Genomic DNA, 16,666 nt, shown 5'->3' on the forward strand with positions numbered 1-16,666 from the left:
ATGTCATATGTATAATGTTTTTTGACAAAATCCTATCAAAATCAATTAAAAAAAATAAAGCCATCAAAAAGCCAATTATTTTTATTATAACTATTATGATATTAGCTATAATAATAACCTTTGAGGAAACAAAAGCTGTTAAGATTTTCCCCCTATTTTATCTATATATATATATAGAGAGAGATATATCTATATATCTCTCTCTATATATATATAGATATATAGATATATATATCTATATATATATACATATAATTATAATAATTAATAATTTATTAATTAATTTAATATAATAATTCATTGTAGTAATTTAGTATATTTACAAAATGTTGTATTGTAAAATGTGGTAGCTTTATGATTTAGGCTCTTTAACTTACAACTTTCCTGAACATCATCAAACACATATTTCAGTAATGGCTTAATACAGTTGAATGTGTGAATGTGTGTGTGTGTGTGTGTGTGTGTGTGTGTGTGTGTGTGTGTGTGTGTGTGAGAGAGAGAGAGAGAGAGAGAGAGAGAGAGAGAGAGAGAGAGAGAGAGAGAGAGAGAGAGAGAGAGAGAGAGAGAGAGAGAGCTCCTCCATTCATCATTGATCCACTGCTGCAGGACTGTGTGTGTGTGTGTGATTGTGCGTGTGTGTGTGTTTCAGGGCTGTGAATTATGGGCCCCTGCTGTCACTGTGACTGCTCTGCGTTGGACATTTCACCTCGCCACTGTAAATTTAAAAAGAGGATTACATTTTGCTGACTACTGATCTCTCAGAGAGCCGTATAGCTTGAACATTGACCACCAAGTGCAGACAGAAGAAGACTTCACACAGTCCGCAGGATTTGGGATCATTTTTTTACAGCAGGGAGTCTGAACGAGGAGAGATATTCCCAGTAGGTTGCTGTTTTTTACGCATCTAGACTCTTTCTCTCCAGGGAGGTAAAAAAAAAAAATCGTTTTGTAGTTTTGACTGGGCGTTTTGGACGCGCTCGGTAAACGGTGATGCTACGTAGAGGGAAGAGACAGGTGAGGTGCGGCTGAAGGAGCTGCTGCTGCTGCTGCTGCTGCTGGTATTACACACAGAGAGGCTCTGGATACGGAGCGAGAGCACCGTGGTATCCATCACCCTTTTCTCCACAGAGAGAGGAAGAAGAAGAGCGACCGGAGAGGGCGAGTTGGCGACTGGCACCTGCCTCCTCCTGCCTCCCTATACCTGGCCATCTGCTGCGGTGAGTGAGAGCCAAATGGTGGGATTGAGAGATGTGTGCTGATGGGATATGAACAGGTATATATACAGCAGCATGTGCGCAATTCTATACTGCCACTATGCTGCTGCTGCTGCTGCTGCTGCTGCTGCATTATGAGGCTCATGAGGTTGTGCCTGTGTGTGTGTGTGTGTTTGGCATCGCCTGGACCTTTTGTGGACATGAACTGCTCTTTGTGTCTGCTCTTTATTTGCATATCATGTGCACATATTTTATTGCATATCACTGCTGTGTATGCTTTCACGTGTTGCATAGGATCTCATAGGTTTTGAAGTGATGTCTCAGCCAAAAAAAATAGCTCACAATACTTGCACATTATTATTAACACTGCATTGCAAGGATGAGCACAAAGCATGATTGAAATTTAGATCACAGGGGTCGTGATCCATGTTGTTTTACTACATGTTTAACAAGAGTAAAGGTGTGATTATTTGGAAGCCGTAAAATCAATTGATTATGTCATTACTCACTCAGAGTGGAGAATGCACAAAGCACACTGTATTTATGTTGTTGTTATTTAGACATAGATGGGCAATTTAGCTACTTTAGACAGATCCAACACTCTAAAAACTCTAAAATATATCCTTTGTCCATGTTGCACACTTACAATAACTTGTCACCTAAATTGCCCATAACCACTCTGCACACTCACAACCTCCCTGGCCCGAGTTAAACGCTCACTCACTGCTGCTGCCGTCCGTGCAGCTCTTACTGAAGTGATTTAGTAGTTATATGTAATTTATTGTTTACAACTTCATCCTTCACACTAAAAGCTATCGAGCCCCGCAGAAGGACTATAACAGTTCCCAGCTGCTGCTGTTTATGTTTTCTGTGTGAGTTGAAAGGGAAAAAGAAGAAGAAGAGATGGTTGGAGACAAGAAAACAGAAGGAGGAGGAGGAGGAGGAAGGGAGGGAGAGACAGAAACACAGACGGACAGACCGGGGATACAAAGGATAAAGTGTGGTAGATAGCAATCTGGCGTATAGGCTACAGGGGGGTAAGGCAGAAGATGTAAAAGACCAGAGAAAGAAATGATGGAGCAAGAAAGCTCAGAGCGAACGAGCGTTGAGGGAGAGGGGCTGCAGACAGCAGTCTGAGCGGGCGTGAATGGTCTCCCTGTTATCCCCGCTGCCCACACAGACAGCCACACAGCAGCCGTGTGAGCAGGTGCTAACCCCGGCACACAGCAACCGCAGGGAACAACAGGTGCAGCCACTGTTTCCTTCAGCCTCCCTTTGGAAGGCAGTCTAATAACACCCGCCCATCCCAAACATACAGCAAAAGCCCTCTAAAAAAAACACCCACAGCCTATGCTGAAGCTATCCAAATGGATACTTCAGCTCACATTTAGGGAAATAGCATGCAAAGGTCAGGCTTGAGTAATTCAATTATAAAATTAATTATGCCGCAAACAAAGTTGGAGCCACGAGAAGCAATAAGGCAGAGCAGGGCTGCAGGTAAAAGCAATCTAAGAGAGCCTTAGGGCGAGACAACTGCCCACAGGGACATTTAATGAGCTCTATTGATCACATAGGACCCTATTCAATCACACATGCTAAGCCACAAACAGGGCGTCTCAAGCACGGGAAAAAAACACTGGATTGGATTGCAGCACAAAGGGAGTAAATCGAAGGCAGATTAGTATGTTGAGGTTGCTAAGGAGCACGTTTCTAGAAATGTGTACAGTGTCACTCTGAGAGCTTGTGTGTGTTTAATAGAGATGAGATAGACAGGAGATTTTTTTGGAAGGAGAGAGATGTTACCTAACAGCCTCTCTGTTCTCTTCGCCAAGAGAATACGTCGAGCGACACATTTCCTCTCTTTACCTCTGGTACGCAGCGAGGAACACTTTCTGACTGAAACACTGTGGGGCTCTAAGCTGCCACTCTAAGCTGTCGTTTTCTATTTCATAGACAACAGGATTGATTTGTTTCTTTTTCGGCAAACCCAAGCCACCCAGGACACTGTTTTAAAAACTACTGTCACTCGCTTTAACCTCTACACACTATAGTTTTCACACAGTCTGGATATACCTCCCACTCACTCACTGCTCTGCTGCTGCCGATACATGAAGGAATGTCGCTCTTACAGATGAACTTTAAGCAACTTCCAAAACTTGCTGTATCAACTCCACATCTGCCCTAAAGCGACCACCCCTCTCTGCGTCAGAAAATACACCGGATTATTCACTAATCCTATCATAAAATAAAGCAAAGTTATGACTATGTGTCAAGAGATGTGAAGGAATGCTGATTTTCCTCAAAAGCAGCCAGCTACAATATTGTTTGAAGTTCCAGTTTCACACAGAGTGCAGTGATTCTTTAGTACAAAATCAACACCTGAAAAAAAAAGACGCTGGAAAGGTCCGCAGACCTCTGGATAACGAGATCAGAGGAACCTAGCTGGGCAGGCAACTGCTGGGTGAACTATTCCTGCAGGGCCCTTAGAGGGTGGACCCCAGTGAGTCGTTGTGCAGGATAAAGAAGGTCACAGGGTCAGGTGTCACGCAGGCATACTTTCTTTACTTGTCAGAAAGTAGCTTTTATCCCGAGACAGGTACATTCAAAATAAACTCCCTTATGCGTTGTTGATGTGAGAGGCTTTCAGGAGCCTAACTGGGCTTTTTGGACAACTCCTTCCAGATGTTAGAAAAGGAAAAGGAGCAAGATAATAGGCGTCACCCATAGCACACTCTGCTGCAAATTGTCCATGGTGCCATAAACTGTACACCACTAGATAAATGACGCTCAGGTGGCTAAAGGTGGTTGCACCATGTGGGTTTGGTTGCTGTATCAGCCACATGCACCGTATAATAATGCCTTGCAGTTGTTTTCAACGAAAAAAAAAAATCCTTCATATACTTTACAGTGGCCATGCATCTTCAGTTTTATGACTCTGTCTTCGCTGATTCCTCCCCCGAGGTGCAGCCTCTTTTTTATGCATCCCTGTGCACATTGTGTGGTCTCTGCATATGCTATAACGGGCTAATGTGTGAGTTCATTTTGCAGCATTTTGGTTCTGTCCACTGTATCACCTTAACAACACCTCCGGCGCTCCCTCATCCTCATCATCCTCATCACGGTCAGGCACATGATATGATGATCGTTGTGGCTGTTTTTAGGGTGCACACACACATGCATATTTTATAAGCGTATTTGTTGTAGTGCGTGTGAGGGTCACAAGAGTTAGTTTGTCACTCAAATGAATCTCTTTGCATGCAGCTGGTCCTCCCGTTTAACTGCCTGGCAAATTGGTTGCGAGTGATATCACAGCTGTTTCAACTTCCAAAAGATAAAGGTAGTCTAATCTCTTCCCTTCTGTGATCTCATTTACATCGCAACACTGCAGAGTGAGAAAATGACCGTCCACTTCACGCTTTCAACGAGGGCACTCGCACACATCTGCACGGCACAGGCAAACAAAACAACATAACGAAGTAACCTTTTCCCAAATGCCACCGCCGAGGCACTTGACTTTTTACTTCTTTGCACTAAATGAACGGAGGTATACATATTTTCTCGGGAGCTCGGTGTACCCTCTCATGTTTTGCTGCTTTTGTTGTCCAACAAATTCAGCCAGCACCTAAGCCAACGGAGGGCTTTAGTTATGGCAGCTTAGCCAGAGGGATTTGGAGGACTTTTTTATTGGGAGATAAAGGCGCATCCGAGTCCTTTTGTCTCCCAGCTACGCAAGATGGTTTTGTTGCCTGATGAAGCTTTGTTGTGGCTAATCTTTCTTCCTCCTTCATCCCGTCCTCCTCTCCTGCACCCAACAAACACAACTTTTCTCTTTTAATTATGGCTTTTCATCAGGGGCCCAGTCACAACTGAGGGGAGAGGAACAAAGTGTAGCAGAAACACAATTATACCTGCGAGAAGAGGAGAGAAAGCTCTCAGGGGAGGTGTCGTGCTCTGCGTATGGTGGTGGTGGTGGTGGTGGTGGTGGTGGTGGTGGTGTGTATGATGTAGGTGTGGGTCTGCGCGTGCATACGTCAATCCGCAAGCAGGTTCTCTGGCATTTTGTGATTGTTGTGTGTGCAGACCGCCCATTGTGAGCTGTGATCCTCTTAGCAGGTTTCTGCCAAAAGAGCTATATTTACCCTTACTGGTGATCACAGCACACAAAGAACAACATGACGAGAATATGAGCTACCTATCAGCTTCTACGCCAGCATAAGAGGAGCCACTAACAGGGTGTGGGGGTATATGGTAATGGCTGCCACGTTGAGACATTAGCACAGCCTATTTAGCATATGAGGTAGAAAAAATGACAAGCAGTGATGTGGACAGTAAGCAAAAAAAAAATGTATCAAGAAAAATCAGCCAGTATCCCAATTTATTTATATGAAAAGACTGCCAATTTCCAAGCAGTAAGATGAAGCTCATTTGTACTACATAGTAGACAATCACAAAGGTCTCTTCTCTATAGAGACAGATGTCATGGACTACCTTGTACAGTGCAAAGTGCACCATTAACACTGTGTGACAAAACAGAATAACAGCAGCATTAAAACCCACAGATGAAAAATCCCCTTGTTACTGTTGTGTAATTTAGACTGCGTCTTCGTCGCCGTCGTACGCGCTGGAGTGTGCGTGTGTTCGACTCTGTGCTCATAGTGTGTGTCTGAGTGCGTGCACCGCATACTCATGTGCTCGCCTCTAGCTCAGAGCTGTGCAGTGAATGTATATGTGCTTACTGCAGTCAAACTCTGGTTAGTAACGTTTGCCCTTGCTGCAGCTTTGCACAGCACCATAAATGTGTGTGTGTACGTGTGTGTGTGTGTGTGTGTGCGTGTGAGTATGTGTGTGTTGTTTTCATGTGCATTTTTTTGCCTCAGTGCAGCACCAGAAGCACATTACCTGTTTTGTAACCCGAAGTAATTTGTTGCGAGCGTTTTGATTGCTTTTTCACCTGCATTTCTGAGCTGTGTGTTTGTGTTTGTACATGTCCATTAAGCATAAGCTGATAACTCACTGCATCCATAGTCAGGCTATACTGTGTGTCTGTCACTAGCAGCAATTTGGCTTTAGGCAGAAGGCCTGATTGGGGAAGAAGTCTGAGGGGAGATGGAGCTCTCGCTGGCTAGACTCCAGCTCTGTCCATCCTATTTTAATTACCTATGGCACTCACCCAGGGGAATATCTCCCTTCCTCTCTGCCTCTGTATCTCCTCTCCTCCTTCATCTCCCTTCTCTCCCTCCGCTACCATCATCTCCCTCTCTCCTTCATTCGCTTCTCACTATCTCTCTCTTTCTTTTTCCTCCTTCGTACACGTACACATAACCTAACAGCTGCGTCAAAGGGCCTATGCAGAGGTAACCTTTGCATTAGCATATAAATGACCCTGTAGATTGAATAGTATTTTGGGATATTTAACAGCAAAAGACAGATTCCCTCAACTCTGATTAGACCTGCTCTGAGGAGACAGGCAGCCACTTGAGGCAATATCGCCTCCACCTCGATAAGATAAAGACTTGACACAGTGATTCCACTGCTGAGGAGACCACGATCGTATGTCTGCGTGTGTGTGTGTGTGTGTGTTTGTGTGTGTGTTGCTCTTCACTGTTTGTATATGAGTGCATGTGAACATGTCTGAATACATATCCGTGTGTTTGTTTATTTTCACTCTGACCTGTTTGCTTTGACAGCATGTGGTTCTACCTGTATTGCCACCTGATATGGGAGATTTTTAATACCACTAATAATTACTCCCAGAGCAACCATTTTGAACTTGCATCAAACTCCGACGCCCCAGTTACCTCACATTTACCTCCACGGCAATGTGTGGACTTAACCAACATTTACCAACGGAGCTTGTAATCTTTAAAACTTACTATGACGGTGTGAAATCAAAGGAATAGTCTGACGTTTTGGGAAATATACTCATTCGTTTTCTTTAGTGAGATGAGAGGATTAAATTGAAAACAATTCACAAAATGTTGAATTATTCCTTTAACAAGGAAGTTTAAAGAAGACATATTATGCTCATTTTCTGGTGCATACTAGTATTATATTACTAGAACATGTTTACATGCTTTAATCTTCAAAAAACGCTTTATTTTTCTCATATCGGCTGTGCTGCAGCACCTCCTTTCACCCTCTGTCTGAAACCTTCTGTTTGAGCCCAGTCTGCTCTGATTGGTCAGCTGGCCCACTCTGTTGTGATTGGTCAACCGAGACAAACTCTTCGGACTCCCCTCCAGCTCCGCTCTAACTAGCTGTGTTTGAGGGCGTGCCAAACTAGCCGCTAGGCAGGTATTATGCAAATGTGTTACTTGGTGACATCACCACGTTACAGAAGAAAAGGCGGGACTTCAAGCGAGGCGTTTTAGGCAGTTCAGGAGCAGTGTTTCTGTGGGGGAGAGTAACTCCCTTTGACGTGGAATTTGGGCTTTGTAACTTTGCAGACCTTTTACAAAAAACTATAAAACACACTAAAGGAAAGGGAAGAAGCACAAAAGCCTCTAGGTCCTCTTTAAGATTAGAGTTCCGAGCTACCAACGCTGTCAGTACAAATTACGTGGTGAGCCAACTATTACACAGATCTTAAAATGTGAGCTTTAAATCCTCTTGATTCTTTAGATTCATGTGTTTGTCACGCATTTTTCAATCAAACCAGCTGAATGATGACACCAGAGTGAAAGAGCTAATATTCCCCCATTAAACACTTGTTTCCAAAACCTCTTTACTGAAGTGGGTGAGAGAATTCACTCAAGTCAGCACATTTTTATATTTCCTATGTTCACTTTTTCAACTGTGAGTCTTTGCGGTCAATTAAGAAAATCAGTTTCTTTAAAAAAAGAGGTATGACACCAAGAAGCAATCCTAAATCCAAGCTTCACAACATCCCTCTTAATAACTTTTAACAACTTTGTCTTAAAGCTTGAGGTTGGTGTAGCATCTGTTAAGTAAACGCACCTAGTGGTGTTGATGGACAAGCTATGAGAGTTTTATGTTGTGGGCTCACACAATGTTTGTCTGAGCTTTTACTATTAAAGAGGACCTATTATGCTTTTGTGCTTTTTCCCTTTCCTTTAGTATGTTATATATTTTTCGTGCATGTGAAAGGTCTGCAAAGTTACAAAGTCCACACCAAAAGGAGTTACTCTCCCCCACAGAAACACTGCTCCTGAACTGCCTTGCTTAAAGTCCTGCCTTTTCTTCTGTAACGTGGTGATGTTACCAAGTAACACATTTGCATAATACCTGCCTAGTGGCTAGTTCTGAACGCCCTCGAACAAAGCTAATTAGAGCAGAGCTGGAGTGGAGTCTGAAGAGTTTGTTTCGGTTGACCAATCACAACAGAGTGGGCCAGCTGACCAATCAGAGCAAGAGGTGCTGCAGCACAGCCGGTATGAGAAAAATAAAGCGTTTTTTGAACATTAAAGCATGTAAACATGTTCTAGTAGAAACCCAAAATATGAGAATGCACCGGAAAATAAGCATAATGGGTCCTCTTCAATGTTGTACTGGAATCAGCACTGTACCATAGTGAGAAAAACACTCTGAAATATCTCCCAGTTACATTTTGTTCACGTCCGTTCCATTTACAGTGGAAATCTGTCTTAAGTCTATTACAGTAATGAAGCTATAGTGCTTATAGGGTGGAGTCCTGAAGTGTGAAGGTGACCCACTTCTCCCAGTTTAGCCCATGTCTGCGTTTCTACCCTCAGGCCATCTTGTTTTTATTCCGGGCTTTAACCTGCATACCGTCTTCAAGGAGCAAATGTGTTACAAATGAGAAGAAGTCGTAAAAGGATTCTATCTCAGCTGAGGCTTCACATTGATATATCTTTTTCACAGTTTATTAACTTTCTTGATCCATCTTTTTTATTATTGTAAATCATCCTGTCATAATAATCCGGCAGAGGAAGTCTCAGAGCTTCCTTTGACAAAAAGCATTAAGAAAATCTTCACACATACTTCTTTTTGTCCTAAATTAAAGCTAGAGTAGGCAGAAATGGAGCAAATATGATTAAGATTAAGCTATTTTTATAAAACTATATCCTGGCAGTAGTGCATGAGTAATCTGAAAAAAATTATGTGCCTCTGTGTCCTCCTGTGTCCTCTGGTGCTCCTAATGACATCTGCAAGATTTCACAGACTGGAAGAAAACAACCAATCAGAGTCGAGCTGGAGCCTTGCCGTCTCTGAGCAGCTGTCAATCACTCGCAAACTCCGATAAAACGGCCAAACTAGGCAGCGCTGGTCAAATATTAATCAATATTCTGTTACTGTAATGCCTATTTCTCTTCTCAAATGTTTTCAGAAACATCTTGTTTAGCTGTAAAATTAGAAAGTTTGTGACCCCACAGCCATGTTGAGATCAGTTGAGGCAATACCAAGCACCAGCCGGAGCACAGCCAATAGGAACGCTCTCTCTGTGAAATGACCTGTGATTGGCCAAAGTCTTCCTTCACCGGCTAGATTTTTTAAAGCCTGAAATCAGAGCCTTGAGGAGGTGCAGAAGTCTAGTTATCTCTCTTAACACTTGAATTACAATATGCTGAAATGTTATTATGGAATTTTTGCCCAATGATGCCAAAAATGCACTGCCTACTGCAGGTTTAGGTTTCATCACAGCTCCAGTAAAAGCTTTTAATGAGTCTGAATGGTTTTACATTTAACACAGAACAATGATCACCCAGCTAGCTCATTGAGATTCAGCTGAAATATTACATCTTTGAAGGGGAAACCCTGTGGAAAAATAAAGGCTCAGCAGTTTAAAAACCTTATCTAATAGGCCTATAAGTGAACGTGTAATAAATGCATTGTCGCGTTTTCAATTAATTCATCCCATTGTTGACATATTGATTTCAAATGAGCTATACTGTCTTGCCAGTGTGTGGATAATGTGGAGACAAAATGCTTGCAGCTCCCCCATCCCCCTCCTTGCTGAGAGAGAGAGAGGGGACCCCCACCTCCCCATATCTGTGTCCACATATGTGTTCATGAACACTCACATGAATACATTAGAGATTTGGGTTAAAAGCGTAAGTGTATGCATCAATGTGTGTGTGTGTACGCTCACACATATGTATGCATGTATGTGTTAGAGGGCGAACCCGCCTCCTCGCTTTTACATCTACTGCAATAGAACATCTCTGCCTAGCTTTGCTATTGGTTGCTACGGTAACAAAGGCACAGAGTGGAGTGGCTGCAGCAGCTAAAGAGAGAGAGGGAAAGATTTCTGCCTGTAGACCTAATCACAACGCAACACATCAGAAAACAGTTCAGATACAGTGAAATGTCAACACCGACGGAAAGACGGGTTTCGATTTGACTCGTCCAATTTCTGTCACACACGCATGCATACACACACACACACATAGGCTATCAAAGGATTAATTAATGTCTGTAATGTAGTCGGGTGCAGCACAGGTCACGGCTCAAGCATCTTAGCATCAGTGACATTTGGTTAGCTGTGTATCTCTGCCTTGGCCTTTTGTATTTATGTCTCAGTGTGGTCTGTGAATGCTGCTCAGTGTGGATAGTTGGGACGTTGCTCTTTATTCCGTCTCTGTTTAGCAGGATGAGAGTGTATTGATCTTGCTCAGCAGCTTTAATAGTTGAGATGCCTTGTGCAAACATGTCCATAAAGGCCACTGAGGCATTTTAGGATGGAATCATGGGTAAATATTTAATAGATTATCATTAAATAGATATCTTCCATATAGTTTGTTGACATACTGTGGGGCTGTGTAGAATATCCCAGCATGCTGCTCACCCCCTGTCGGATCAGCCGTGGCAGGTGAACGAGAGCACGCTGGAGGAAAAGACAAATGGAGCTGATGAGGACGAAACATATGGACAAACTGATAAGAGGTGAACGCGGGTGATTATGCTTCTTCAGATGACCTGCTGATTGGTTAATGAAGTGAGTGTTCGCAGGTGATTTGCTAATGGGTTATTGCCTGATGAGGGCAGATTACACCGTCACCGTCATTATATGCAGCCCATGACAACCGTGTCAGTGTCACACCATTTAATCCTATCACATCAACATGATTTGACACAAATAGCAGAACGGCCTTTCTTCTTCCCTTGATTTGCTGATACTCATTCTGTCACCGGCGGTCTCTTTTTTTTTTTATAGCTTGATGAGCTGGAAGTGTAGCAGGCGGTGTCTCTCTTCCTCTTTTTTTTTGTCTTTTACTCAAACCACCTCTGTCTTTTATCTTTCATCTGTCGCTTCTGTCTTTCGGCTCAGCAGGAACCGTTGATAACCACACGTCAAAGCACTGCGTCAAAGCTCTGCCCCAAGACCTCTTTTTATAGCCCAGAGCGGTAAAAAATACTGCCTTTGTCATGGCACCGGCCAGCAGCAGAGTCCTAGTATGTTGGCCTTGGCCCAGATCTGATGGTTTATCTTATAGATCAATAACCTTAATCAATACACACTCTAATGAGGAGGCTACATCAATGATAGGCTGCAGGGTTTTGGTATGTAGCATGTGCGGGCTGTGTGAGAGAGAAAGGAACAGAGAGAGAGAGGAAGGAAAGAGGGATGCCCAGTTTTGATCCCCCACGCTTTTAGCAAAGTCACTGTGTGTATTAGCCGGACATGCCAAGTATTGTTGTTTTCACAATACGTTTGGCTCCTTAGAAATCAGTTTGCACGTAAATTGTACAATACATGTTTTAGGACAGTTTAATGCAACAAAACTGTTTAATGCTATTTAAAATTTAGTTTTTTTGTTTGTATGTCCAACACAGGGAAAATATCTGTTTATGAATGGATAAAGGAGAGAGTGTAAGTGTTTCAGGAATATAAGAACCAAGTTGAAGGGACACTCTGAGCCTTATAATGTAAAAAGAAATTTGTGAAAAACAGTTAATATTAATGGATTTTGAAACTCTTAATATAGTTTAGTTTTACTTTGAACTGGGCTACAATTCCCACAGCATTTTTTTTGATAATATAATAATCTTTATTGTCAATAAATGTGGAAATTTGCCTTCGGGCTTCACAGGTTGGTTAAAACACATTATAGGAAATCGCAAATAGGCCTGTCAGAGTTAAGGCGATAATAACTAATTAAAAAAAGCTATGGTGAAATATCACATGAAAGTAGAAAACCTAAGGAATCCATTGGTACCTGTAAAATGAGAAAGTTTGTGACCCGGCAGCCATGTTGAGAGTAGTTTAGGAAATACCAAGCACCGCCTACCAGCCGTAGCAAACTTTCTAATTTTACAGCTAAACACTACACTACAAGATGTTTCTGAAAACATTTGAGGCGAGAAATAGGCATTACAGTAAAAAAAATTTGATTCATATTTGATCAGCGCTGCCTAATTTGACCGTTTGATCGGAGTTCGCGTGTGATTGACAGCTGCCTCCGTTGAATGAACAGCCAATAGGAACACTCTCTCTCTGAAATGACCTGTGATTGGTCAAAGTCTCCCGTCACGGGCTAGATTTTCTAAAGCCTGAAAACAGAGCCATGAGGAGGTGCAGAAATCTAGTTATCTCCCAGAATACTTGAATTACAATATGCTGAAAGGTTAGTGTGGATTTTTTGCCCAATGATGCTAAAAATATTCTGCCTACTGCCGCTTTAATACGCGATGGACGGAGATAATGATATTCTCGGAAAGAGCAAGTCACTCTGAATCTGAAAACATGTATAATGTGTGTGTGCGTGTTCAGATTTGACTGAGTTATGACTCTGAGAAGACACAGTGGGATTGTATGACGCAAACCACAACCATATGATGCCTAATCTCACTGGAACACACGCTTCATTTAACTCTAACCATCCTTTCAGTCCAAACAAGACTACAAAATTTCAATTTAGGTGTAAGCATCGAATTTGGATCCTCTCGTGAAATGGCCATAATGAAATGGGGCTGACCCCCTACACCTGACTCAATCAGTTCTAGTTCAGGGAATCCCAATTGAGATTCAGATGAAACAAACACCCCCCCTCCCCCCTCAGGGCTCCTCCGGTGTTTCTGATGAGGAGAAGGCTTAGAGATGTCAAACCTGCAATCTCTGGGCTAGAATTTCATTTGAAGTGGCCCCCAGTGTATAGTCTGCAGCACCACACCGCCTCACTGGTGTCCTCAAACAGCTTGTCAATCAAACACATGCACAGTGTTAGGTGTTGGCAACACAGGTGAATGTGCTTTATGTACTGTATAAGAGTATGTGCACGTTACATCTGGGTGCATCTCTGTGCTTCAAATAGCAGTTGTCATCACCTTAGCAACTGGCACATCATCTACCTGGTGTTTCATCCTGGAACAGACAAGCTGAGAGGTATAAAGACAGAGAAATGAAGGGGCGGAGGTGGGTGATGGAGGGATGAAAGGAAATAAGCGGGGGTTGGGGGAAACATGAAACACGGTATTCAGGTGGATTTGATGGGAACGACACTCATCTTTTTCTTCAATTTCTAACCTTTCTTTTCATTTGTGTTTTCATCAAACCTTGTCCAGGGTTTTAGCAGCACTCTCAGCAACCCAAGACAAAACCAGAGCGCTCCTCCCTTTCTGTTCTCCTCATTTGTCTCATCTTTTTCTTTCCTTCTCTTTCTATCTCCTCTTCTTTTTCAAAGTAGTCTCACATCAAAGACACTGTAGCCGAGCCACAGGCATTTTTGAGTAAATGCATGCAAAAGCTCCCACATTTACAATGTGTTTGATGGCTGCCGCAATTTATGACTGGTAGTAACTTATGTGCAGCAGTGTTATTCCACTGTCTTGGTTTTATAGGCGAAAGAGATGCTGATGTACAGCGTGGGGGCTTGTTTTTGACAGTTTGAGCCCGCTATGTGGGTTTTTGGTCGTACTAGATGGTGCGTCTGGTGGTCGTCAGTCCACCACTTTGGTCCAGACTGGAATGTCTCAAGAACTATTGGATGGATTGCCATTAAATTGTGTACAGATGTTCATGGTCCACAGAGGGTGAATCCTACAGAATTCGGTGATCCCCTGACTTTTCATCTAGTGCCACCATTAGTACAAAATTAGCAAATGTTAGCATGCAAACACGTCACAGTAAGATGGTGAACATGGTAAACACAGTGGGCAACCTCCAGGTACATTCATTCGTATAGTCTGAGAAAATGATCCTACTTCTTACTTTATTTATTACCTCAGTAAACATTGTAAACATGAGTTCATGGTCTCAATCGCTGGTTTAAAGTCTTCTTCAATACAGCATGATGTTCATTTAGTAAGTTATGGTCCCATTTAGAGTCAAATAGACCATAAAGCAGGGTATGCTTTAGGGCGTGGCTACCTTGTGATTGAAAGGTCGCTACCTTTTTCAGCATTCGGTTACTTAGCGCCACCGTCTTGTGTCACTTCTGGTTGCAAAACCAAGATGGCACAGCTAAGATGCGGAACTTGAGGTTTCAAAGCAGCAGTCCACAAAACCAATGTGTGACGTCACAGTGACCACGTCCACTTCTTATATACAGCCTGTGGGTGAACATTATAACCGCTATTATGGCTTCCTTCTAATTTCTATTCTAAGCCATATTTCTTTCGCCAAGAAAACGTGTCAACAAGGCATCTACTAAATAAAGTTGCGCTCATTCATGGGTTTACTCACGGTTAGATGTCCTTTCTGTCATTGGATGCATATGATTGATTTGCAGCCTTTGTGTGTGTGTGTGCGTGTGTGTTAAACTACATAAACCAACCCAAACAACCCAAAACAGGATATGCCGCGGCAACCCAAAGTAAAGAAAAAAGATTAACTTAAACTTTGTCTTATTGAAATGAACAAACTATATTAAAGCCCGTTAAAAAACTATTTCGGCTCTTGGCGTCCTTAAACAGCTGCGCTCTCCACAGCTGATACTAAATCAGGATGACGGCATCAACTGGTGCCAAATTTATAAACAATTCAATGCTGTGGTTGGCCACATGGGGCAAAAATACCAATTACTATCAACATAATGTTTCTCTTATAATAAGGAATTCAACTACTCCTTTCTCAATATTTGGCTCCTACAACCGCTAAACATCAGCCTGTTAGTATTGTCACTGTGGGCATGTTAGCATCCTGATGTTGGCATTTAGCTCAAAGCACCGCTGTGCTGAAGTACTACAGCTTCACAGAGCGTGAGAGTGTGTGTGCACATATCTTGCACAGCGTGACCCTTTTGTGGCCTCTTAGCTTTTTAAAGACCAAAATCTTTTTCCTTGTTCGTGATTTAGAGCCTTCTTGACTTTTGACCTTTAGAGAGACATTGTCCAGCTTGCCCGAGTCACTCCCTTCATCTCTTCTTTTTCTTCTCTCTCTATAAAGGCCGGCTATATCCTCCATATGTCCGTATAGAAACACAATTAATGAAAGGAACATTACCACCCAAAAAGTGGCTTTGTAATCCTGAGACTGTTTTGTCTCTCGGTGTGTTATATGGCTGTGAGAATCCCCTTCAATTCAGACTGTGTAACAATGGAGTGACATTTCTGACAATAGAGCCCCATTAAAGCACAGAGCAGACAATAGAAACACATTAGCTCCCTGCTGAAGTCAGGTTGGTGGCAGCAGTCACCCTGCTGCACCTCTGACCCTTGTCCTTGCATGGACACGCACACACACACACACACACGCACACACAGAGACCTGTTGATTGTAAAATCTGTCATAATGTCAATACACACACATTCACGCACATGCACACACAGAGGAACATATAGCGTACGCAACAATGACATTTTTCTCTCCCCTCTCTCCTCAGTGCATGTGTGTTGCTGCCATGGCGACCGTGGCTCCACCCCTCACATTTCTTCTCCTGCTGCTTCAACTGGCGGATGGCTCGTTCCCAGAGGAGCCCAGTCCACTCAGCTACGTCCCCTTGGAGGGTATGTTTCCTTCCTGCTGTGTGTGTGTGTGTGTCACTGTATGTGCCGCGTTGGATGATGAATGGCTTCATGGTGGATGTGGAAATCGGGGGTCAAGGGTCAGCGCCTTGGTGTGGAGCTGCTCTCCAGCTGCCCGGGCATACAGATAAATAAAGAGACTTCACTCCTTCTCTCGATGGCGGTATAGCAGACTGATAAATATGAGAGAGAAAGATGTCAAGACAGAAAGAAAGAGAGCGGGAGAAATGATTGTTATGGATTTTGAGAGGTGCAGGAAGATGAAAAAGTGTGAGGCAATTGGATTGGATGGGGTGATGCAGATGACAACAGAGAAGGCTGTGGGGAGGAAGAGAGAGAAGGGGAGGAGACAGGTGGAGATGGATCGCTACGTCCTCCTCTCTCCCTCCCCTGCAGTCAAGGACAATGAGACGTTCTCCCAATCTGTCTCCTGATGATGAGGGCTCCCTGTGGAGACCGTTGTCCTCCTCTTCGAAACTTTCTCATACTCTGATACTGCCACTTTCTCTCTCTCCACCTCATCTGTACTCTCCCACTTACAGGGAGAAGAGGCAGGGAATGCCTTTTTT

At 43.1% G+C, this 16,666-nt stretch overlaps 1 protein-coding gene across 1 annotated transcript in view; it reads left to right on the forward strand.

The window, feature by feature from the left end:
- Positions 1 to 564: 564 nt before the first annotated feature.
- LOC141777047 (semaphorin-6B-like) overlaps positions 565 to 16,666 on the forward strand; it is a 33,402-nt gene continuing 17,300 nt past the window's right edge. Inside the window, exons 1-2 of the mRNA XM_074650978.1 lie at positions 565 to 1,217; positions 15,956 to 16,079. Of these exons, the coding sequence (XP_074507079.1) occupies positions 15,959 to 16,079 (121 nt within the window). The 5' untranslated portion in view covers positions 565 to 1,217; positions 15,956 to 15,958. The remainder of the gene's footprint in view (positions 1,218 to 15,955; positions 16,080 to 16,666) is intronic.

This window comes from Sebastes fasciatus, chromosome 11 (assembly GCF_043250625.1).
Source record: "Sebastes fasciatus isolate fSebFas1 chromosome 11, fSebFas1.pri, whole genome shotgun sequence".
In the NCBI taxonomy this organism is placed as follows: domain Eukaryota; kingdom Metazoa; phylum Chordata; class Actinopteri; order Perciformes; family Sebastidae; genus Sebastes; species Sebastes fasciatus.